We start from the raw sequence: 24,330 nt of genomic DNA on the forward strand, positions 1-24,330 counted from the left end.
GGGAAGGGCAGTCTGTATTACCAGCTCTTCTGAGCTTGCAATATTGATGATTCAAATCCTCTATTTCAACCTAATACTTTTTTTTTTTTTTTTTTTTTTTTTTTTTTTTTACCTTATTGTTTCTCAAATGCACTGCCATTTCTAGTCTTTGTGGAGAAGTCTCTGAAGACCCACTTCAGAAACCATAAAACTATAATGCAACAGAAGGAGCTAAAATACTCAGAACAGTAGGGTTTGGCCTGACTTGTTATTTTTAAAATGTTCAGGTCAGTGAAGTTCATTTACCTGTCCTCTCCCCCAGTCACAAAACTGAAAGTTGGGTAAAAGGCCCATAAAATCCAACCTGAACATACATGTATATACCTGCAGCATTGATGTCATCAGTCACGAGGCAGTCATGAGGCAGGACTTGACATGAATTTGATGGTGTGAGTGCACCTGTAAACACAGTCTGGCACCTTCATCACCGCCACTCCATCCCCACACTGTGCTCAGGGCCACAAGCTCAGTTTGGCTAAGGACTTTAAAATACTAATTTTTTTCCAAAATATTATTGTATAATGAAACTAGCCATCACAGTGCTTTGGGCAATGATCTTAAAATACACTCTGACATTCTTAGAATTATTTATATTCACATTGGTAGCATTAGCCCAGAGTAAAGAGAAAGAAGCAGAGACTCCTCCTCACACCCAAGGCTAAGTGCAGTCCTTTCTCCTGAGCTTGACCTGGAAATATTCCTGCATTGCCAAGGGGAGAGAGGAACAGTGACAGTAACTGACCCACATCATGATGGTGGCTAAGGTATTTGCCTGAGGAGATGTGGGTTTAACTCACTGGTCATTACAGCTTCACACACTTTCACACTTTGTCACGGTCAGTGCACAGGCCTGCAGAAAGCAGAGACATTCATAAAAAGGACATGAACCAGAAAGGTATTTTAGATCCATTACTTGTAATTTATACACCAATGACATATGGCATAAAGACAAAATATACAGATTTTCATATATACATACAGGAATCAACACAGTACACAATTTAAAGTTATGTTACAATTAAGTGTACAATTTTAAATATGGCTTTGTAAACTAGTAGTAATAACAGTGCTAAAATAATGTATGTCTTGTGAATTCATCAACAAACAACACAATGCAGCTACAGCACTAAAGTCTTCATTTAGCAATGTGTTACTCCACTTTGTTAGGAAAACCTTGTACACTGTACAGAGCTGAATACATCCCTCCCCCATACACACCCAATATGCTTTGTTCTTGGCTGATTTTGCACCCTGAACATTAAAACTTTGGGGCCCGCATTCTTCAAGTATTCTGAAAAATAAAAACCTGTACAATCAAGAGAAGACCACTCTTAAGAACAAATTAAAAAGAAAGGAAAGAGTATACACTGTGCCCAGTGACAATATCATCACAACAGATGAAGCTTAAAAAGATTTTTTTTTTTTTTAAGAGTTTAAAAAACAACCAACCAGTGTCACATCTTGTTTGCCTTCCTCTAGTGAACAGCCCCGGTAAGGTAAATTTCTACATGAGGGCTTCCAAGTGACTCAGCAAAGGACTGAAAGAAGTGATAAATTCTGGGTCACTTGGAAGCCCAGTTGGAAACCTCTGGCCTTTCTGAAGCCAACAGCACTTCTGCCAGTAACTTCAAAGGGGCAGGATCTTGCTGTTCTGCAGAAGCTGAATGCCTTTTGGAAGCAGATGCTCTATTTCTGCTTAAGTTTGTTGAGCTGGACGTGGAAATCTTTAAGATGAAATTCTAGGGTCCTTTTTACGTATGAGTCACACGCAACGTCCATAACTATCTCTGGCCTCAAAATCTGCCAGCTGGGCAAACAGGATACAGTACTCACAGCTCAGCACCACAGTGACTTACTGAACGTTTTCGTTGATTAGGATTCCCACACTGCACACAGACATCCCATTTCTTTCCAAACACCTCAGGGACCTGTGAAAATCTCTGCTGAGAAGTTCTTCATGTTAGCGCGTAAGGGAAGGCGTGCAAGAAAAGCTCTTCACAATGGCCATCAGAGAGCACTGCCCAAAATTGCTGAGACAGAGCTGATCCGTGCTGCAATGCTTTTCTCACATAAGGTGAAGCTGTAAAGATTGAGCTGTAAAGACCTCAATCACTAGCCTGAAACTCCACGCACCGATTTCACTGTCAGGAGGCCCACACAGTATGGGGTGATGCAGAAGCTCTCCCCTTGACAGGACATCAGTGGGTCACAATGGCCCACACACCCCCCTGGGCACCATTAGAAGGAAGCCACAGCCACTGCAGTGCCATGTAAAGGAGCCAGATCAAAAGGGATTCTTGGCTTTACCACAAGGACACAGAACACAGCATGGGTACGGGACAACAGCACAGTAGCAGCCCCACCTGAGCACAGCGTTAAGAAAGCCCCTCCACTACATCCTCAGTGGTAACAAGCAGCTGAAGCACAGCGCAGCAAACACAAATACAGCAGCACTGATATGCTGCTGAGAATCACTGTGGTCATTCAAAGGTACCTCTAATCCTCCTTGTCCACAGATCAGACAGTGCAGCTTGGATGTTCCTCCAGATCACAGCCACTGACAGATATGGGCATGACTCACCCCTACACTACATATATCCATTTCCATATACCAGCTACAGGGCTGTTCAACATAACTCTGCATTTAAAGACCATAATTTGCTTTATTTTGATTGATTATAGGCCTGATTTATAATTTTGCAGTATTTGGTGATGGAGGGGTTAGACTAAGCAGCTACTTGCCAGGAAACAGATTCAAATTCTTCAAACATCTAAGGACAAGACCCACTTGAATTCATCCCCTGCCATAGAAATTTTGCTTGGTGAGCTGCCCTGCATAAATCTGCACATAACACACTTTTCCAGAAGGCAGTATTTTGTACAGCTCAGTATCTGACAGATTCAACCCTTTCAATGAAAACAGTATGAAGCTGTCATGATTACTTGAGCAGACATCACTGACAAAAGGAAATTTGTGCCTGAACTATTGCTGCAGAAATATTTCAGGCAATATTTTTTCAAAGAGAATACAGATCTGGAGGGACGTTGCCAAGGTTTTAAAGATCAAAACGTGTGACTTGCAGTGTTGTAATTGGATGGGAACAGTCCTCCAGATCTGAAACATCAGGTTTGGTTTGGTTCTTAAATCAAGCACCACATTTGTACAATTTCTGTAGGACCTATAGAGCCCAGCATCTATTTTCCCACTTGGTAACAGTGAGCTCTGCTGACAGAGCCAGCAATGCTGACACTGACACACAAATCCATCCTGACGTGACAGTGTTACGCAATCTAGCACTGCAATTCACAGTTCAAGAAGAATTTTTTTAATTAAAAACCCACAAACCAGGCTGCTTTAAATTTAACTACAGTGGGAACACGGAGTATTTTTTTAATTCCCATTCGCTAAATGAAGGAGAGAAGACCAATTATCATTCCCTCACAGCAGCACTAATAAATAGAATACTCAGTATTTGGCAGTGTTCAAAGTAAGACAACGGTGCAACCACACTGTCCCATAGTGAAGACAAAGAGCCTCTCCCTACTCATGAACGATGGCCCTCACACACACTGCCTGCTCCCACACCCACCCTGCTGCTTCCCCAGGTCAGCCCGCAGTCATGGCTGGGACCACCACCAGCTCTGCTCTCCAGCACCTCCCATGCACTTGGCTCTCATGACACAGGCTCTTGAACCCTTTCTAATGCTGCCCTACAAGATGACCCCAGTCGCTAAGAAACCTTGCAGGGTCTGCATCATCTCAGGCACAACATCGTGGTCACTTCCACCCTTCAGCTTCAAAAGGCCCTCATACCTCACACAGCAGGCAGTCGGCGCTCCTGGGCGGTTCCAGGCACTGTGGTGCCACACGATTTCCCGCCCCTTGCAGCACCACTGTCAGGGCCTGCGGGGTGCTTGCAGCAGATTTCCGCTGCGGTTTTGATCAGGGGAGAAAAAAAGCAGAGGAAATAAAATGAAGAGCCCAAGGGAAATAAAGAGCCATGGAACTGCATCGGGGGAGGGTCGGGGTGGGCATTAGGGAAACGTTCCTCACCACAGAGCAGTGGGCATGGAATAGGCTGCCCAGGGCAGTGGGTACGGCCCCAGGCTGCCGGAGTTCAGGAAGCATTTGGAAAATGCTCTCAGCGACGGGGTTTGAATTCTGGGTGGCGCTGCATGGAGCCAGGAGTTGGACTTGGTGATCCCCGTGGGTCCCTTCCAACCACGTGATTCTAAGATGCTTGCAGACAGTTTGTAGGGTTTGCGCAGCCCCTCAATCATGGAGATGAAAAAAAAAGAAATGAGCAAGGGGAGAAAACCTTTGCAGGACTAAGAAAACATGGCCCTTTTAGCAAAATGTTGAAAACTTTCATTTTTGTTAAAGACAACTCTTGTCCACTATTACCCCGCAAACCAAGACAACATTTTCTCATGGATGTTAACAAAGCAATTTCTTTCTCTAAACATTTTTCCCCCATAAATATTTTGCCAAGGCCAGCTTCCAAAAGAGAAAGGCTTGGATTAAATCCTTAACACAGGTCTAACAGTCAATATTTGTTTCTGGAAAGGATAAATTAACTCAAGGATATACTACCAGACCTTGACAAAATACTATACACACTAATTCCTAAATAAATGCTGTTTTCTAATTTCACCTCTAGTTTGAAACACAGCCAAACACAGAAACACAGTACCTGGAATAGCTGTCATAAGGAGAAAGCTACTTATTGAGTAACTTCTCTAAAATAACCTGAGTAGTTCCTAAGACTTGAAGGCATGTGACACACTACAAAATACATTCACCCAAATGATTACCTCACTGAAAAAAATATCAGCTGACAACAAAAAGTTCCTTCCCCCTCCACAGCCCCTTCAGATCCACTGTGTTTCACTTTTCTGCAACAAAGCCCATCACCACGCTTACCAAAGCGAAGTCAAGGCTCTGCTGAGGATGAATCCTCAGATTATTTCTACCATACTGCTTCTTTTGGCACCAAAACATACATATATTGACTCACCTATTTTTATATATGCACACACGTATTTTTAATAGCATATGTATGTGTGTATATATATAAATGCATACACATGCCCTACAATGTACAATAAAGCACCGGGCACTCACCAAGAAAACTTTCAGATGTTAGAAGGCCACATGACACCAGCTTTGTACCATGCCAGTGATGCCAATTTCTGTGCCCACTGCCACATATTGCCATGTGATATCCAAACGCAGCTGCTTACATATGAGAGGACAAAATTACATCACTGGCTTCTGATCAGTTTGCCTTTTGGGATGCCTCAAGCATCGCTGTCACCAACAGACCGTCAGCCCAGGAAAATTATTAATACGACTTTGTCCAATGAACTCAGGATGATCTTTTAATAACCATGACTCACTGCTGGGATTCATGTGGTGCCAGCAGGGGCTCCATACCTGAAAACACACTCTCCTAATGCTGAAAAGATGGATAAACAAATGAGAATGTCTCTACCAGAATTCCCAAATCATGAGTATTTTTTAAGAGGAGCTTCTTGATGTAGATGCTTTTTATCCAGAATATCAGTACCTAAATGTTTGCATCTGCCCTGACTTACCTGCAAAGTTTCACAGGCATGTCAGACCATTGCCCCTTGTGCTTTCAAGACTCATGTCCTTGTGACCTGTTCCTGTGCTTAGTTTCCTAAGAAGGGTCCCAGGTAACTGGATCATACCTTCCCCCTCCTCAGTTTTGGTTCATTTTCTTTTTGCAAACATGACAATAGAGATTTGCCCATGATTATAGAGGCTGGAGCACAGCTTCAAGCAAACGTGTTGGGAATTTAGGAAACAGATGCAAGTTTGTGCTCACCTCGGACCAAACTGCCTGCTCTCACTGCAGTAGCTCTCAGACATGGAAGAGACATAGGAATTCACTGCAGCTTTGTCCCCTCTGCTTGCAGAGCCACAGCTAGCTGGGTGTTCTCTGCAACAAGCTTCTTCCTGTCACAGACACTCTATAGTGCAGAAAAGGGACACGTTCTTTGAAAGCTGGAGTTAGTTCAAGCTCCAGACTACTAGGACCATCAGCAACTAACATCATAAAGTAGTTGTGTCCTGCCTGATTCTCAGAATCAACATACGACAAAATTTCTGCTGAGAGGCTGTGATTCATGGAAATGTAACTCAATGAAAAAGTCCTGATTAAACTAATTTCAACAGGCTACCACCAACTTATACAGACAAAAATTGATTTTATACACTTCTACAAAGACCAGGATCATCTGTAATTTCCATATGCTTTCTCTCATTAAAATCAACCACTCACTACCAAGCAACACAGGTGTAGATGCTTAACTTCAAACATGTGGGCCAACCCTGTGGATCCATTTTTATCTTCACACCGACACCAGAGCACATCAGCACCTGTGCAGCTATTCTTGCTTTGGTTCTCCAGATTCACAAGTATGCCATCAAAGAGGCCTTACGATCAACCCCAGTCACTATTTCAACTCTTGCAAATCCTCACAGAATACGTGGTGATGCCACTGTAGTCTCACAACTTGCTTCCACACACTGCCTTTAGGAACTGCGCATTACAAGCCAGCAAATGCCCACCATCCCAGCCAGCTCTAAAGCATATGATTGCAGGATAACATCTTATGTTTACAGAGCACCTCACACCTAAAAACACTTCAAGTTCCTTTGCAAACTTTAAAGGTCTGATGTGTCCTTGCATAAAGAACAAAAAGCACCCACTGCCGAGCTGCTCCAGGCTTTCAGTAATGAATCCCATTTCTCTACATCAGTAGCAGCTGGTGGCAGGAAATACAAACATCTAATAATTCAAAAACACAGAAGAAATTTAAAGGCCTGAAGCCAGGCTTCAGCCAACACACTTTCCAGATTAGCATGTGGGTGATTATACATTAAAACTGACATTCTTCATTTGAATAAAAATATTTTAGAAGGTGATTTCAACCTTCTGCAAAGAACAAGAAATGCTAAAATGTTTCTTTTTGTAGGAACACATTTTCCTACCACCTTCCTTGTCTGTCTCTGAAAGAACCAGGGGCAGTTCATTCCTGCAGACATTCTGTGATCACCCAGACTGCAGAAAGCTATGAAAAGTTTCCTGAAACTGCACCAAATCAGCATCAATAATTTTCTTCCACATGAGAAAGGTGTGACAGTAACGCCTCTTCCACTTTTGTCCTTGGCCCATTCCTGCAAAGATATCAACAGAAACCAGCTTCCAAATGCTCCCCCTCCTGGAGGTTTCTCCCACTCAACTGTTTTTCAATGGAAGCAAGCATGTAGATTGAAAGTTTCTGTTGTCATCTGAACCTCTAGTCTGCCCACGGTGTGTTTTAAGTAACTGTTTACCTTGGTTCCACCTGAACAATTACACAAAATGAAATAAGGTTGAGATAGTCCAGGTAGCAAGTGACAGCCAAGTCAAGCGCAATGGTCTCCTGGAGGTGGTACCAACCTTCTCCCAACCTGGAGCAGAAAATAAATCCAACTGATCCCAAGAAACAGCTTGTCTGCAAAACAAGAGATGCTTGTACGCATCATTTGCATTGTTCGTGATCTCTGTAGTCATCCATGTCCACATCTGAATCAAAAAGGGAGTGTCCAGTGTAATCTGTGTCAGGAGTATGAGAAATACTGTTCCCTTCCTCATCAAATGTTTCTGTCCTTGAATAAAAACTGAAGTCCTGCAAGGGGGAGTGAGTCTTGCTTGTGTCACTGCTTTCCTCAGATTCATACAGAGTGTTATCGTCATCGTGGTGCCATTCTGGCCAGAATTTCCTCCTTATTCTTTCACAATACATAGCAAGATTAATGAGTTCACCTGAAACACAGCACAACACATTCCAGTAAGTACATTCAGTCAATTAAACTTTAACCTATCAGCTGATTTGGCATTGTTTGGAAACAATTTATGCAGGTTCCTTCCAAAGAGGCATCAGAGCCTTGTCTCAAAACAGCAAGATCCAGTCAACCCTCCCGGCGGCTGTTTATAATTCTCACATGACTTAATACAGATACTATTAACCTACATACAATGAGAAAGGCTACGCTGAAAGGAACATTTATGCATGTAGTGAAATAACCATGCCAAATTCAACCTCAGCAGAAATAAAGCAAGACAAGATATTAATACTGTAAGTTGTTCTAGCAAAACTCTTGCTTATTTGCTGTAGTTTATAAAGACAGGACTGAACTCAACTCTATGTGCACAGATCACTCACTTGTTAAAATACTGTGAATTTGGGTGTTTTGTATCCGCACCACCAGATGGCAGCATTGCCTGCAAGATAAATTTATGGGTTTGTTTTTCTTTCTGATTTACCTCTAGCATTTGTAGCCCACACGGGTGTGTTAGGCCATGTGTAGATACATACACGTGTGCTTAGAGAGAAGAAACTACTAAAAAACTTCAAACAACAAAGAAATAACAGCATATTAAGTGGAAAATGAACGTGTACATGAAACCTGCACTCACAGCATACCACAGCATGAGTAGCTGGATAGGTACGGAGCATCATCCGGAGCATCATCCATACTGCTCATGTACTTGCATCTATCACCTTCTGTTCATTGTCAGACACAAAGTGTTTCAACAATCATCATACATTTTCTTGAAACCAATCGACCCTTCAGAATTTTATCTGTGACTCTTCAGACATTAAGGGTTTTACTGTACAGACTATTTATGACCCTCGAGTCACAAACCCTTGATGACAGGGATTTTTTCCTCAAATCAAAGCTTTAATAATGAGAAAATACAAACTGTTGCCTCTGCAGCTACCTCTTATGCAGAGTAGGTCTATGGATCAGATTCATTGCTTTTACAGCTATTTCACACCCTTTTCCTCCTCATTCTTTCCATTTTTCACACTATGTTTATTCTACAAAGTGATGCCAAGATCTTCCACCAGACTTTCATTTGCCAATACCTTTCCACGAGGAATAACAAAATTTGGAGATGGGAGGAAGGAGATATGGTACATTGGTTTCTAATTCATTTTACTCCAAAGCCAGACTGGATTCTTCTCCTTGTCCAGTGTCCTTAATAACAGCAAAAGCTTAAATTTCAGTGGGACAACAGTATTTGCAGTTCTACTCAGCAGAATTTGGCTCACAGCTTCTAATATTTTACTCAGCATTTATCCCTTAGCTTAGCACTCAGCCTTTGCTATGTCAAACAGGGAAAAGATCAAACAGGAATGGAAACAACTACCATTCAAAACATTAAAGTGAAAACAAACAAGAACTTCACAAAAAAAAATAATCACAGAATAGAAATGCTGTATCAAACATGAGAACAGCTAATGAGATAGCTGAAGTACTCCTGCAATCCTATGAAAATCCTACAAAATGTTCCACACTTAAACACAGCAAATGCCACCAAAAGTTTGGTTTTGCTTTTTTTTTTTGTTTTTTTGTTTTTTGTTTTTTGTCATAGATCACTTTAAACCTTTGATTACCTTTGATTAGTCTCTCTGGTCTAGTCCCTGGTAGTGTCCACATGGCCTGTGCCAGATGACCAAAAACTGTGGCATCAACAGTGGAAAGGTTTGGTCCCATAATGTACTTTTTGTCACCTGTAAACAAAACAGCAAGGTATTTTAATGGGGACATGTCCTCCTCCCCTCTACAAGATAAAGACAGAGAAGAATATAATCTTTAAAGATATCATTCACAAGAAAACATCCAGTATTACCTGCTTCCCCAGCACAGGCATTAGACTTGGAGCAAAGAAAGAAAACAGAGCAAGTGAATCATGTGGCATTTCAGAGGTCAGCTTAGATGGCTGCGTTGTCCCTGCCTCTGCCCAAAGTGCTATAAACCCTGTGAAGTGCTATATGTAATTGAATTCTCCAAATCCAGTTACCCCATCTCCCCAGGACATTTTTCCTGTTATGCCAGAAGCTGCCTGTAATTCAGCAGGTTATTAAATGTTAGGGTTATTAAATGAGTTTAGAAAAACTGTCCAGCAGTAAAATGCAGCAAATTCTAAAATACAACACAATGAAGGCTGTTATCCATCTGCACCACGATGTAGCAATGCAATACAGAGAAATAACGAATAATAACTTCCCACAGCATGTCAAATGTGATACAGAAATGGAGTTAACTCTCCCCAGCTCTTTCAGAACTGCACCAATCTATTCTCTGATGACTATGTACTGGGTAAATGTTGGGTACTTTCTGTATTTATGTGTTGTGCTGCAGTCATTGATCTCAAACACAGCTCAAAAACAGGTCCCCAAACCACAGTAATATGCTGTGTAAAATCCCATTTCACCTGACAACACTATAAATTTAGGACTGCTCAGCTGGGTCTGACTCTCAATCCATAACAATGTTACTCTGGGAAGCAACTGCACTAGAGCAACAGCAGGTTGCAAATCAACTCTGCGAATGAGGAGAGCCTCCAGTCAGGCTGCAAGTCATAGAATCACAGAATGGTTTGATGTAGAAGGGACCTTTCTAGTTCCAACCCTCTGCTATAAGCAGGGATGCCTCCCTCTAGACCAGGTTGCCCCGTACAGTGTCTGTCACTCACCTCCTGTCCCCAGCTCAGAATATGACCCAAGGCCAAGGGTACGTAGACCCAGCCACAAACAGCTGGAGAAAGCCTTGACAAGCTGGTGTTAATGGCAAGTCAGGGCAATTACCAAAGAGCAGGGAAACACACCAATAATCACAGTGGCAAACGTAGTAACACAGTGACTAATACAACATTCATTTCAGAAGGGAAGATAAGAATGATATGTACAATATTCAGCTAGTAACGTAGTAAAATAACCATAACACAGCAGGTGGCCATCAAGGCTTTTTAAAACACATGAGGCACAACCTTCTCATCAATAATCAATAAAACCCCTGCTGGCAACGTGCACCACACAGTAAAAAAAGCAGATGTGGCCCAGTTTGCCAGCTCTGTGACTGCCCTTCACATTTTTTGCCACCACAAGCAACACATACTGTGAAAACGCATATGGAGGTGCAGGAGCAGGGAGGAGGTCTATCCAGAGAACAGAAGAATTATTTCCAACCAATGAAAAATGAATCTTAAAGAGAGGTCTGAGGATTTCCAGCCATTTCTCCAAGCAAAAACAACCTGAAACACCCTGCAACACCCTGAAAGAACAAAAACATCTCACATCCCCCTATTGCTTAGTAAGCACTCAGTTTTTGCCCTCTACTTGGCTACCTTTTCTCCTCCTGTCCATCCCACAGTTCAAGCACATGTTCTGTCCTCTTTCCTGAGCACAGGATGAGTGCAGAAGCCAGGACAGGGCAGGGAGGACCCCTCTTGCCCAACCACCACTGAAAGAATCATAACAGGGAACAACAAACCACATCAGCACCACCTCTTGGATTCTGGACCAAGGAAGGGACAAGCTCAAAGTAAGGGATAATATGCAGATGAATTCCTCAAAATACATATTTTTACACAAAAGCATAGTACAGTTAGCTCTCAGCAGACTGGAAGTGAAAAGCATAGTGCAGACAGTTTTAGTTCAGACTTCAGCCTGAGCTACACTACAGAAATGAGGCTTGCACGGTTCTGGCTGAGGGACGTCAACCTTAAGACAATCTCTGCACTGTCCACCCACAACAGCCAGCAAGCCTAAAACCATCCATTTTGATAACACAGACCCATCTGCTACCAGCTTTAAATGAAGCTTCTAACACCAACCAAATGCAGCAACATCCAGGTGAAAGTAGCATTTGCTAAGGACTTTCAAAAGGCCACATTCTGCTCCTCCAGATACAAATACTCAGTGCCCAGAGAAGCAACCCATTTACCCTCCTAGCAAGGCAGTCTGGTAACAAAAAGTGAGGAAAGAAACCCATCCCCCCAAGAGCGAAGGTGGCACTGGGGAACAGCAGCAGTGTGAACACCACCTGACAGCAGTGAGATTATTTGTGGCTGTGACCAGGCTGACATACAGCCATTTCACACCAAGGCACAAGGAGAAGGTGTGTGGTTTGTGGTACATTACCCAGGAGACTTGCTAGAGTCCTCATGTCCTTCTCCATCAGTGTGTACATCTCCTCCTCAGAGAAGCGGCCAATTCCGTGACCGTACATCTCCCGCTTCACGATCCCTTTGGTCAGATGGCACAGAATCCACTTCAGCAAATCACTGAGGGGGCCGTAAACTGAAATCATCTTTTGCGTCTCGTGAAGGTTTTCCACCCATTGGCAATAAGCTAGAGTCCTACAAGGATGCAAACACCAAGTTATAACAGTGCAATGCCCAGAGAGCACAGAGCTAGGGAAAACAGAGGAAAATGGAGAAAGCAGCCTTTCCCACCAGCCTGTTCTCCTTGCACTCTATTACTGCTTGGCTAAGTTCCAGCAGTACTTTGCATCAACATAAATACTGCAGCAGTGATTCTTCAAAAAGATCTCCGCTCTCTTCACAGATTAACCATGACATAATCTTTACAAGAAAAAAAAAACAAAACTGCAGAGGTGGTACCTATCAGATTAGCTCTCATCTGAATTTTCTTTCCCTTAATGAAGATGTTGATCTTACACAAGATCCCTTTCTAAAGGCTTCCACTGTATTTCAGGCTGGATTTCAACTTCATTATTTCAGTATTATTTCAAAAGATCTTTTCATCAAAATTTGTCTTAACAGCTACATAATATTTTTCATTCTTTACTAATACTGTAGGCAAAGGTCATTTGTTGCTGTTGCAACATTAACTTTTCTGATATGTAGCACCTTCTGACATAAGGCATTCTGAAGAAAGGAGAGACCATACAGCTTCTGTCACTGGCTCAAGGAATACTGGAAGAGCTGAAGACATCTTTAAGTAGACGTGACAAATGCAAGAAGGCAAGGGTCTAAGAAACATTGGAATGTATAGCCATGTTCCATTACATATTTCCAAACTGACAAATGTAGAAGTAGGCTTACACACTGTGAACTGTATGAAAAAAATGTTCATGAGGACTTGAGCTTCCGCCAGGGGAAATTCAGTCTGGATGTTAGGAAATACCACTTTTCCAAAAGAGGGGTCAGGTGCTGGGCTGCACAGGGAAGTAGTGGAGTCACTGACCAGGTGTCCAGAATATGTTTAGACGTTGCGCTGAGGGACATGGTTTAGTGAGAACTACTGGTGATAGGAGGGCAGTCAGACTGGATGATCCTGTAGGTCTTTTCCAACCTTGGTGATTCTATAGACTCATGAAGCTTGACAGAAAAGCTGGAATCATAGAATCATAGAATCACAAGGTTGGAAACGACCTGCAAGATCATCTAGTCCAACCACCCTCCCATTCCTATTAGTACCACAAGCTACTAAACCACATCTCATAGCTCCTCATCCAGACGCCTCTTGAACACTGCCAGGGACGGCGACTCCACCACCTCCCTGGGCAGCCATTCCAGTGCCTGACCACTCTCTGAGACAAAAAGTTTCTCCTGATGTTCAACCTAAACCTCCTCTGGTACAACTTCTGGCTGTTTCCTCGGGTCCTACTATTTGCCTGGGAGAAGAGGCCAGACCCATTTTCATCACAGCGTCCCTTCAGGAAGCTGTAATATCAAAAGTCGCAAATGCATGTATGTAAAATATTGAATGGTGTTTCATAATTAAATGCTTCCATTTCCACTATGGCTGGAAATTAGTTTTTTTAATTCGTAACTTGACTTAAGTTTAATCTTTGCCCATATTTCAAATCACACTTCTCTTTATGCCTATATGGATCAACTAATTCAATATAAGAGGGAAAAAAAGAGACCTCCTGCATATTTTTTCACACATACACTTTCTCAAATTCCAGTATACCATGACCAGAAGCTGAATTTAGAATTACCATCAATGAGCAACTACTTTAACACCATGAAAATGCTCTAATCTTTACATTTCCATACACTCCTTATTCGAATTACTAGTAATACCAGGTAAAAAGAACGTATTTGGCATAACAGCTGAAAAAATGCCACTTAAAACTCAAATGTACTCTCTGAGAGGATAAAAGGCATTTTAATTCCCTTTAAAACTGTCCCCTGCAGGACAATGTCTTCTGCTCAGATTGGCTTCATTATATTCAACAACAGTGAGGCCCGTGCAGGTTTCAGTGCAACTACACGAACAATAAAGAACAGAAATTCATCTGCATTGTTTTGGACTTCTTTTATTCTCACCAAGTTTCTCCAAAAGACATCCTGTACTGTATTATTGTGACAGCAGCATCTCACTGATGTTTTCAATGGAGATGTTGCACAACCTAGTTCAAACAGCACTCAAACAGGGTGAACCAACTAAAGTTTTTGGGCCAGTTTCTGCAGAGTTTGAAACAGTTTGAAACTGGATTTAGAAGGGAGCACCAAAAGGAAAGCAGAACACAAAGCCAGCAAGCAGAGGGTACTGAAATATCAAAACAACCAACTTTTGAGGACAAAGTCCCTTGGACAAATACAGCTTTGAAGAAGGAATCTGGTCTGGATGCGAACCACAGGAAATAATTACAACTATTATCTGTGTGCGCCAGCTATTATTCATACTATTTACTCGAGTAAATGGCAAGAACCTGCTCTTTAATGGCACAGCTGTGCATGTCACTACGAAGACCCTCATCCCCCAGCATGGATCTCATCAGCTTCTGGCCATTCTGCAGCACTACTGTAATTGCTTTAGCACAACGGGAGTCACCATAGAGGGGCAGTGAGAAAAACAAGGCAAGACAAAGCGAGGAAGCAGAAAGGAGACTGCTGGAGCATTTTTGAAAAACCATCCCAGTCACACACGACCAGCAGACCCTCCAGACCTGCTATGACTATTATTCACTCTGACTCCACCAGTGAGCTGGCATCGCACCAAGCCATCAACCATGCCTGGGACAACTTTAATTCCATGAGACAGCACAAATAAGGGTTCCCACAAAACTAATTAGCCTGTGCTGTGAAACAAAACTACATTTCCATAACGTTCACTTACTTGTTTTGGGGGAGAAAGTCTGGAAGAGACTGAGGCCAGGTAAGAGTTAACAAACAGGACCAGATTTAGGTAACCCTGCCTCGGCTACACCATAAAGCCCAATCTTGGATGTGTGCCTGTCACTCTAAGTGAAGTTGTTGCATGTCCCAAATCTCAAACTTACGTGAGCAACAAAGACAGCTAAACAGAAAACCACTCAGTTTATGCCAAAAATGTTAGGCTTCTAAGCATGCATAAACATAAAAAAAGGTAGAGTCCTGTTTAGAGGGACAGCTAAACATCTTTCTAAAACTAGCTTTACAAGCACTTTGTTAAAATAATTATAGTCAAGGATTAATTTAATCTGTGCTTTTCACCAAAACATGCTCCTCTGCGCTTAATTCCAACCATCATTCCTCTGCTTAGAGTACATTAGCAGAGTATTATAAAAATAACAAAAATTAAGAAAAGCCAGAAATCATGTTGTCTATATAACCTAATTCAGCATAATTATAAATACTAACTATAAAAACTAACTGTAGTTCAGAACGTATGTGATGACATTATTATTTTATGTCATTTTGGGAAATATTAGCACCTCCATTTGTGCCAGAATATATGTGAATTCTTAAGAGTATAAATAAAACCATAATGCATTAAAGAAACGCTACAGGGGTGAAGCAAATCTGAAGTATACACGTAACAGCAGCTCTGGCCTCAATACATAAATCAGAAGAGATAGAGAAAGTGACTCATCAGGAACAGCTTGCTTGATTATCCCTCTAGTAATTCAAGAGGCAAAAAAAGGGGGGGGGAGGGAGGTACTTAAAAGGATGCAAACTGGAAGCTATTTTGCTCATCTAAATCTTGTGCAGAGTGGAATTTCTTGATACAGAGAAGGATTCTAATAAATTCCTTCCACAAATCTTACCTTACCTGCTGTGCAACTTCTCAGAGAGAATGGCTTTTAAGCCACCAGTGGTATTCAAGCATCATCATCCTCAATAGCAGGAGAGGTGTCACTTTTATAATTGGCTTGATGTTAAACATGTATTGTTTAATACATGGCAAGTTTAAATATCTGTCAGTCATTTGCATTATCACACCATGCTCCTCCTGTCCTTCAAACATGCAATACATTAGTGATGTTTACACTGTCTTCTTAAAGACAAAGTAAGAAATGAATGTATTTGTGCGTATATATTGATAAATCACTTATGTTTGACAATAAGGGAAACCAATGTAATGCCTTTAAATGGTTTTCAAGAGCCCCTGGCAGTCACTGCAGACAATGGAGGTGACCCAGGACAAACCGTGGGGAGATGACACAGGCCTGCACACAGCCAGGACCTCAGGCCTAGTCCCTGAAGCACAGAACCAGCCTGCTCTCCCATTTCTTCCCTACTGACTCAACCTCACCCCCACCTAGGCTAAAACGTTTTTTTTTTCTTTTGCTGATTTAAACATAGCAAAAGCCTGACAATTATAGCTTCCTCCAGGGACAGGAGCTCCAGCACCAGTCTTATGCATCTCGGAGACAAGCTCTAATCCCAGCTCTAAAATAGGCATGTTCAATCACTCACTGGCTTTCTGCCGGACACCGCAGCCTAGGGCAGGCGTTCACAACAGTCCTACATTGCTCTCAGCTCCAGCCAGAGCAGCAGTTTCCACCTTTAAGGGGTATTAAGCAATCAGAACTGCAGCCAAAGATAAGCAATCAGTTCAGCAGAGGCTAAACATTTCAGGAGGATGCTGAGCACCCACCCAGATTAGCTCCATCCACAGAGCTAATCCACAGGATGTTCTTTGCTTGTACATTCAATTGATGTAATACAGCATTACTTATTTATGATGAAATTACTTTGCACGCTGCTGGCAATGAGGCTGTATTAATCACATTTTATATCACTGGATAGGCTTGATTTTATAAATTTTCTGCAGAAAGGCCATGACTGTGACAAGTTCCCCCCCAGGGGACTTGAGGACATCACAAACAGACCCTCTGCTCCTGGTGGGAAATGGGAAGGCTCAGCACCAGTGTGAAGCTCTGCACAGCTATTGCCTGACTTTATCCTGGTTAACTACAGGATGGTCAGAGCTGTTATTCAGGAGTTACAGCAGTGTGAAGCCTCATCGCTCTGGCTCAGGCCTGGTACAGAGAACCAGCACAGTGTGCTCTCAACAGCACAGCATCCCTCTCATACACCCTCACAGCAAGGACATACAACAAAACTTAAAGCTGGGTCTTTCTATTCTGCAGTAAAAAAATATTTGCCCTTGGGAAACTCATCTGCATGACTAAAGAGAAAAGGAGAGAGGGATACACAATGAGGCACGTGCCTATTTTTTTCTCTACTTATTGCTTTGTCCATCTACTTCAGTGCCCCAGCTCAACACCTGAATCTGCAGTACCAGTGTCCCATGCTCTCCTGTTTTGCGCCCAGCAGGGCTGAATGAGCTCAGTGGGAACATGGATGGACAGCCAATGGCTTCACCAAGGAAAGAGCAATTTATAATTCAGAAACACAAGAGCTGTGCAAGTTTGTCATCAGTAATGTTACATTAAAAGCAGTAAAGCCTGTGGACCATGAAACAATCAATACACTTAGGTAAGGAGATGGAGCATTAAGGGATCTAAAGGCCACATCTTCCCTCTGGCAGCTACAAGTATGGGAGAAAAAAAGGAACAACAAAATGAAGAAATCACACTTGCAGACTACTGCAGTTTGAGAGCTGCAGTCAGATTTCTGAGAAGACACTGCAGATAGGTCTCACTAGTGAAAGTCATACTTCTGGGAAGCTAAGGATTACATTCTTAAATCATATCATTTAAACTACTGAATGCTACAATTGTTCCCAGGAAATGTTACAAATGATTCAAAATACTATGCCTGCACATGTTGCTGCTGATCTTCAATAAGAAGATGAAAGGAAGAAAGGTAAATGCATTCTAGTTATATCACACAGTTTTTCTAGAGGAAAAAAAAAAGTTATGCCTGAATGCAAGGCTCAGTACAACAACAACTTCAAATGTGTGCAAGGAAGCAAACTGTATGAAAGAGTCTTATGCCTGCCAAGGTATCCAATGCCATATCCAAAATGCCATGTTCACCTGCTACTTCTATGGATCAGGAAAGGACACTTGGAAAAAAAGGACTGAAAAGTTGGGGTGGGGGAACAGGAAGAATAAAAAACAAAAATCACAGACACTGTATTCAAAGGTATCAGTAAAATGCATGAAGTATCAGCAAAGCCATATTTAGGTTTTCCATCACATCCATTTTTGATCTTCTTGGGGTACCACAACTAGTACAGTATCTTATCAACTGGCACTAATGCCAACAATACTTACTAACAGGAGTAACGAGGCAGTAATCCATACTGCAATCACACATACAGATAATTAAAACCAGTAAGTGTAAGGATATCCATAATATTTCAGACTCACTCCACACGCTGGATTTTGTTTGTTTCCCCTCTGACACCTCCAATCTTTTCAGCCACGTTGGATTTTGCTCCTCATTAGCAAGGCTGCTTCTGCATGGAGGTCATAGGAAAAGGACAGACAGACAGCCCACTGCTGTTCCTTTCTGCAACGCCAACTCCTTACCTTGCCCACACATCACTGCAGCTCTTGAGGGAGTTACTCCTGACTCATTCCAGCACAAGCAGAAAGAAGCAGCAATTTTCCACAGTGAAAAAAGCTGTGAAATTAATAGTTGGGTAGCCAAGACAGAATAAGTATTCACTCCTAGACAAACAGTACAGGTCTGACAGCAGAACACAGCCAGGCTTTTCATGCAAGCTTACCAATAGAAATGCTCCTCCACCATCTTTGTCACTGCTCTGGAAACAGCTCTTTCTCGTGGACCAAGATTTTTATTTAAATTCACTCCAAGTTTCTCTTCCAAAAAGTCGATAATGAACTCAGTGCCAGACACTTTTTTGTGATTGTATTCAATCCAAGGCATTTTTCCTTGAGGGGAAAGTTTTCCATCAAAATAGTTCTAAGAAAAAAAAAGCAAGTAAACAAACAAACATACAGACAAAAAAAAAAAAAAGGCCCTTCAGATTCCATTTCAATAAGAATAAAGCTTTTTTATATAACTTCCCATGTTTTTAAAAGCAACATTATTTCTTAATTAACACTCCAGGATAACTGCAGCTATTCAATTGGAGCAACAGCTCTGTGCAATATGAAAAACCCCAAATGATTATTTCCAGGTCCTGCAATGCGTTGCATATTTTTATATTAGATGCCATGTAATTTAATATTATTTAAGGACCTGGGTTATTTAAGGGGATGGGGACTCTCAGATCTCTCGGAAGATTGGGTCCATCATTCTAAACAAGTTTTTAATCACAGGAATCATGCCTTAATTTGGCTCTCACAGAGAGCAGCACTTTTTGTGTTAGAAGTACATTATAAATGCTTATTCACAGAATCATAGAACGGCTTAGCTGGAAGTGATCCTAAAAATCATTAAGTTCCAAGTCCCCTGTCATGGGTCAGGCTGCTACCCAGTAGATCAGGCTGTCCAGGGCCCCATCCAACCTGGCCTTGAATGCCTCCAGGGACAGGACATCCAAATTCGCTGCCTGTATCAGATAGCTGTACTGTCTCTGAGGGTAAAACACAACCAAGAGCCCACAGTTCAAAGACATATTATTCCCTCACCAGGCAGGAGAGAAATCTCTCTTTATGTGCCCTTCAGCAATTTTGTAATTTAGAGATCTCCTCTATCATCAGACACACTTCCAATTTGATCTATGAGGACACAGCTCTGCTGTCCAGCACAGCACTAGCCAGCTGCTGAACATGGGCACATCTCCTCCATGTAACACTTGTACAGCAGTAATAACATATTTTTTCACTGAAGATAGAGCAGGTCACCATGCACCAGTGGCTCCAGCTTAGCCTGAACGCACATCCTCCTGGTTATTGCTTAAAACACGAGTGTGCAACCACTGCCCATGTGTGGCCACTCCTAGAAGCTCAACCCTTTCAGATCAAAACAGAAGGAATGGGTAACACTGCTGAGAAAACAAAACCTTCTGGTCTCAGCCTTCTCTGGGACTTCTGCCCAAGCAAGAATCTTACAGCAGGAATACTAGATTATGTAACCTCTGATCTACTGCATCCAAGCCTAGATGAACAAAGCAGAAGAATCCACACTGCCTGCACGTGCAGGTGACTGCTCTGATCAACAGGAGAAACATCAAAACTGCCCAACACCTGAAACCAAATAGAGAGCATGAAGTCCATGGCACCTTCAGTACGATTTACCTTCCTGCACACAAATACTGATGTTCTGCAGAAGCAGCTGAAGATGAGCTTACTACACACAATTACTGCAGTCTGTGTCATCTGCAACCCAACCAAAGCAGATTCTTGTTATTCATCCACATACACGCGCATAAATACGTCGTGTAAAATGTTGTGTTAATGCTGCATTAATATCACAATTTTTAAAAATGCAAATGATGGGTGAAGTTCTTTTAGAAGAGTCGATTTGGGTAAACCCAAAAAAAAAAAAAAACAACCGAAAAACTGCTGCAGGATTTTCATGTTTTATTGCATATAGTTTATCAAACAAATCAGGAAATGTCTTTCAATGACCTAAAAAAACCTTTATCTTGGGAAAATTTCAGTTCTACAGTTCCTGTATCTGCTGTTCTCAAGTGGATATTTTCAGGCTTGAAACCTCAGTATTCTTACGGCTGCTACTAATTGCCATCAAATATTTACCAATTTTCCACTTGAAAACTGGTCCAGCTGCAAAGCAGGAAAGCTATGGTATTGTCATTAAAAAAAAACACCCTCATGCCTCATAGTACTTTAACCTGAACTGCAGGCTACAAAGCTCCTGAGAACCTCATTTATAGAGGAAATTATAAACCACACAGCACAGGGCTCTTCTGGGGTAATTTTATAGTACTCTTCAGAAGAAATTAGGCTCTACATTTTCAATTACTGTAGCTTATGCTTTACTTTTCCTCATGTTTCTTCTCATAGAGACTGCCATCTCTGCCATCTTCATAGACCTGGTATGAAAACAACACAGTGCTGCTGCGCAAACACTCGTTAGATTATGGAAATAGCCAAATCTTAATAGTCATAATGAAATAAAGGAACAACCAAAAGGCTTCCATAAACACCCACCATGGGCTCCTTTAGCACGAGCTTTCTGAAGAAAAGCATCAAACATTTTGAAAACACAGCTCAGCTTTACTCTCCCCCTTCTAAGCAGCCCTTGCCCAGGAAGGTGATGACCCACAGTATGTCTCCGGCTGCATCCCTCAGCCTGTTCTCACAGAACCACAGAAGGCAGAGGTCAGAAGGGACCTCCAGAGGCCATCCAGTCCAGTCCCCTGCTAAATGCTCTGAAGTACCTTGTTCAAGTTCCATTAAATCTTAATATAGTAAACATTAAAATGTATGCTTTTAAATGCTTAAGCCCAATGTACTAAATAGACTTTCTTTCACATCCAAAATAAAGGAGCTTAATCACATACAAATGTGGATGAATATCAATCAGAAATACAAAATCAAGTTCTCAAACATTTTTTTTCCTCTGCAAAAGACCAGATGCAATCAAAACATTCTTCATAATACCTGGATGTGCAGCAGAAAAAAGTGACTTGAACCCAACCAAGGTGAGCATGCGACTCAGCCACAGCTCAGAGCGTTTGAGGCGAAGTAAGAGCCCAGACTTAAACAACTTGGGGGAAAAGAGACTTCTTCTACCTAAGATTCTCAGTACAACAGTAACAACAAATACGACATCTGCAGTGACTTCCATGCTTTATACAAACAGCAGAAAGACCCATCCAATGTATCAAAGATTTCGTTTTCTGCACAACCTGCTTGGTGACACCACCAGACAGCACGCACCCAACTCAAAGCCTCGCAGCTGAACAGGCCTGCTGAGCAACCCTGTTTTCCTACATGGGAGGGGAGGCCACATGGGTGACACCAGGCAAAGCAGAAGAGAGACACATCTTCCCAGGAGAGCACCAGGGTGAAACCCTCTGGAAAACAGGAAGCTGCAGCCACTTCACCTCGTTCTCTTCAGCATGGACAACTTCAAAGACCATGTAACACTGTCCTTCAGTTTTACAGTATTATTCAATGAACTGCAAGCTATTCTCCTAGCATTTCCAGACAAGTAAACTTCCAACATTCACTTTGCTTTACCAATTAAACCTAGAGCTGTTCTAGATCAACCACATTCAAGTGGTAACTTTAAAGATTATACACCAAATTTCACCAGAGACAAAAGAGCTGTCACCTACCCGGACAGCTGTACATATATATTTACATCTCTCTGCATGAGAAAGATTGGAGGGATGCCTATTTCAAGCAACTACAGTGAGCTGTAGCATGAAGGAGAACAGTAAGGATGTACCTGGTAGGGTAGGTCAGCCATCCTTAGGTATGTTTCCATTTTCAGACAGAAAGGTGACAGACTTGGAACGCCATTGTTGGGCCTTGAAAACTGATGCAGTATGATAGCATCTTTTGAATCAATCTCCTGCTCTTTCCTGCCAGAAAACGGAACAAATTAAGAAGGGGAAAAAAAATAAATAAATAAACCAAAACAAAGGATGCATCATAAATCAGCGTTATAAACACACAAAGGAAAAACCCCAGCGGAGGCCAAACACGCATCCTCCCTTCACGTATGACCGCAATATTTTATTCGTCAGACCGAGGGCCGCTATAACGCACCGTCGTTGCAGCGGCAGCCCGACTGCTCGCACGCTGGGTACCGCGGGAAGCTGCCACGGCCGCCCGTAAGAGGAGCAGCGATGAGGCCCAGGCCCCGCGGTCCCGTCCCGCCGCAGGGCTGCGGACCGCACGCACGCCGCGCCCAAGCAGGGCGCAACACCGGGCCTCGCCACCTTCCCGTCCAGGTGAGCGCCGCTCCAGCCGCCCCGGAGCAGCCACCGGCCATTTCCACCGTGTTCGGGCCGGGCTTTGTTCCATCCCGGCACCAGCCGGCTCACCGCCCCTCAGCCCCGCTCCAAGCTGCTCCGCCGCCCGTCCTCCGCGCGGCCCTCGGCCCCCGTTCCCGCTCCCCCCCACCGGGGCAGCCGCCGCCCGCCATCTCCGCAGAGGGCACGGCGCCGCCGCCCGATGCCCCGGCTCGTCGCTTCCCCGCGGTGCCCGGCCCCGAGGCGGGACGCCGGGTCCCCGGGACGCACCGCGCCCCTGCGCCGGGCGACGCAAAATGGCTGCGGGGCAGAACGGGGCGCCGAGGCACCCCATCCCGCATCCCGCTCACCGGATGGCCAGCAGCTCGTGGAGCAGGTAGGCGGCGGCGGCCAGCAGCGCGCCGCCCGTCAGGTACAGCGTCTTCTTCCACCACGAGTCGGAGCCCAGCGCCGCCATGGTGCCGCCCGCCCCCGCGCCCGCCAGCGGGAAGGCGACCAGCTCGCCCCCATAGAGCGCGGGCGGCGGCTCCTCGGGCCCCGCGCACCAGCCCAGCGATAGGCTGCGGTTGCGGCTCAAGTCCGCCACGCAGGAGCGAGGCGCCGCCAGCCCGACTCCCCACAGCATGCTGCGCCCGGGCCCCGCATCCCCCGCTCCTCTCCGTCCGGCCCGGCCCCGCGCAGCCCTGCCCGGCCGGGCGGCTCCGCCGGCTGCCGGCCCCCTCCCGCCCTCGCGGCGCGGCTGCGCGGGGCTGGTGGCGGTGCGCAGAGCGGCCTGAGGGGGGCACCCGCCGCCCTGAGCGCGGAGACGAATCTGCCCGGCCGAGCCCTGACCCAAGGCTGCGGGTGGGGGACTCCTCACGGCGCTGTGAGAGGGGACGCGCTGCTGTGCTTCTCACCGAGGAGCGGGGCCTCGTGCGCTAGCGAGTGGCTGAGATGAAGGACACCTGCCATAACATACTGGTACCCAGTCACAGCACGAAACAGCAAGGCCCTCTTCCAAATGCTTGAGACAGAGTGCTTATATTGCTCTATTATCCTGATGCTTGACAAGGTCAGCAGCAGAAGGGCTGCCCCTTCTGTTCTGGAGGTGTTCTGTTCTGGAAATGTTCTGGAGGAACACCTCCAGGAGTAGAAGGGCACAGCAGAAAGGCAGCAGAACAGCTTTAAAACAAGTACGAGGCAGGTGCACGGGGTGGGAGCACTGTGTGCTGCAGCCTGCCCTCAGCTCCTGGGGCCCAGCCTGGCAGCCAGCTCTCAGATGCTGACCAGAGATCCCAGCAACCCAGCAAACCCCACTCCACACACAGGTTGCTCCCTTCAAGCCCTGCTGTTCTCCCTCACCCTTAGTGAGCTGCTGGCACAGCTCCTTCATGGAACTGGGGCCATTCCTTGCTATAGGCAGTACACAAACAGCAA

At 43.9% G+C, this 24,330-nt stretch overlaps 1 protein-coding gene across 1 annotated transcript; it reads right to left on the bottom strand.

The window, feature by feature from the left end:
* Positions 1 to 935: 935 nt before the first annotated feature.
* Positions 936 to 23,539, bottom strand: FAXC (failed axon connections homolog, metaxin like GST domain containing). The gene is made up of 6 exons (XM_042895203.1): positions 23,265 to 23,539; positions 22,386 to 22,521; positions 18,787 to 18,983; positions 12,046 to 12,263; positions 9,517 to 9,633; positions 936 to 7,877 (listed from the first exon to the last, which is right to left on the bottom strand). The coding sequence occupies exons 1-6, from the start codon at positions 23,537 to 23,539 to the stop codon at positions 7,594 to 7,596; spliced, it is 1,227 nt and encodes a 408-aa protein (XP_042751137.1). The 3' UTR covers positions 936 to 7,593.
* Between the last annotated feature and the right edge of the window lie 791 nt (positions 23,540 to 24,330).

This window comes from Lagopus leucura, unplaced genomic scaffold (genome assembly GCF_019238085.1).
Source record: "Lagopus leucura isolate 7727_CA_CO unplaced genomic scaffold, USGS_WTPT01 Super-Scaffold_73, whole genome shotgun sequence".
Taxonomy (NCBI): domain Eukaryota; kingdom Metazoa; phylum Chordata; class Aves; order Galliformes; family Phasianidae; genus Lagopus; species Lagopus leucura.

What these genes read in the sequence shown, in the direction of transcription:
- FAXC (XM_042895203.1), bottom strand. Translation starts at nt 23,539, where the DNA reads ATGCTGTGGGGAGTCGGGCTGGCGGCGCCTCGCTCCTGCGTGGCGGAC. An exon ending in TGGCTGACCTACCCTACCAG is followed by an intron (nt 18,984 to 22,385) that starts GTACATCCTTAC and finishes TTTTTTTCTTAG; the next exon opens with AACTATTTTGATGGAAAACT. An exon ending in ACCAGAGAGACTAATCAAAG is followed by an intron (nt 7,878 to 9,516) that starts GTAATCAAAGGT and finishes GCTGTGTTTCAG; the next exon opens with GTGAACTCATTAATCTTGCT.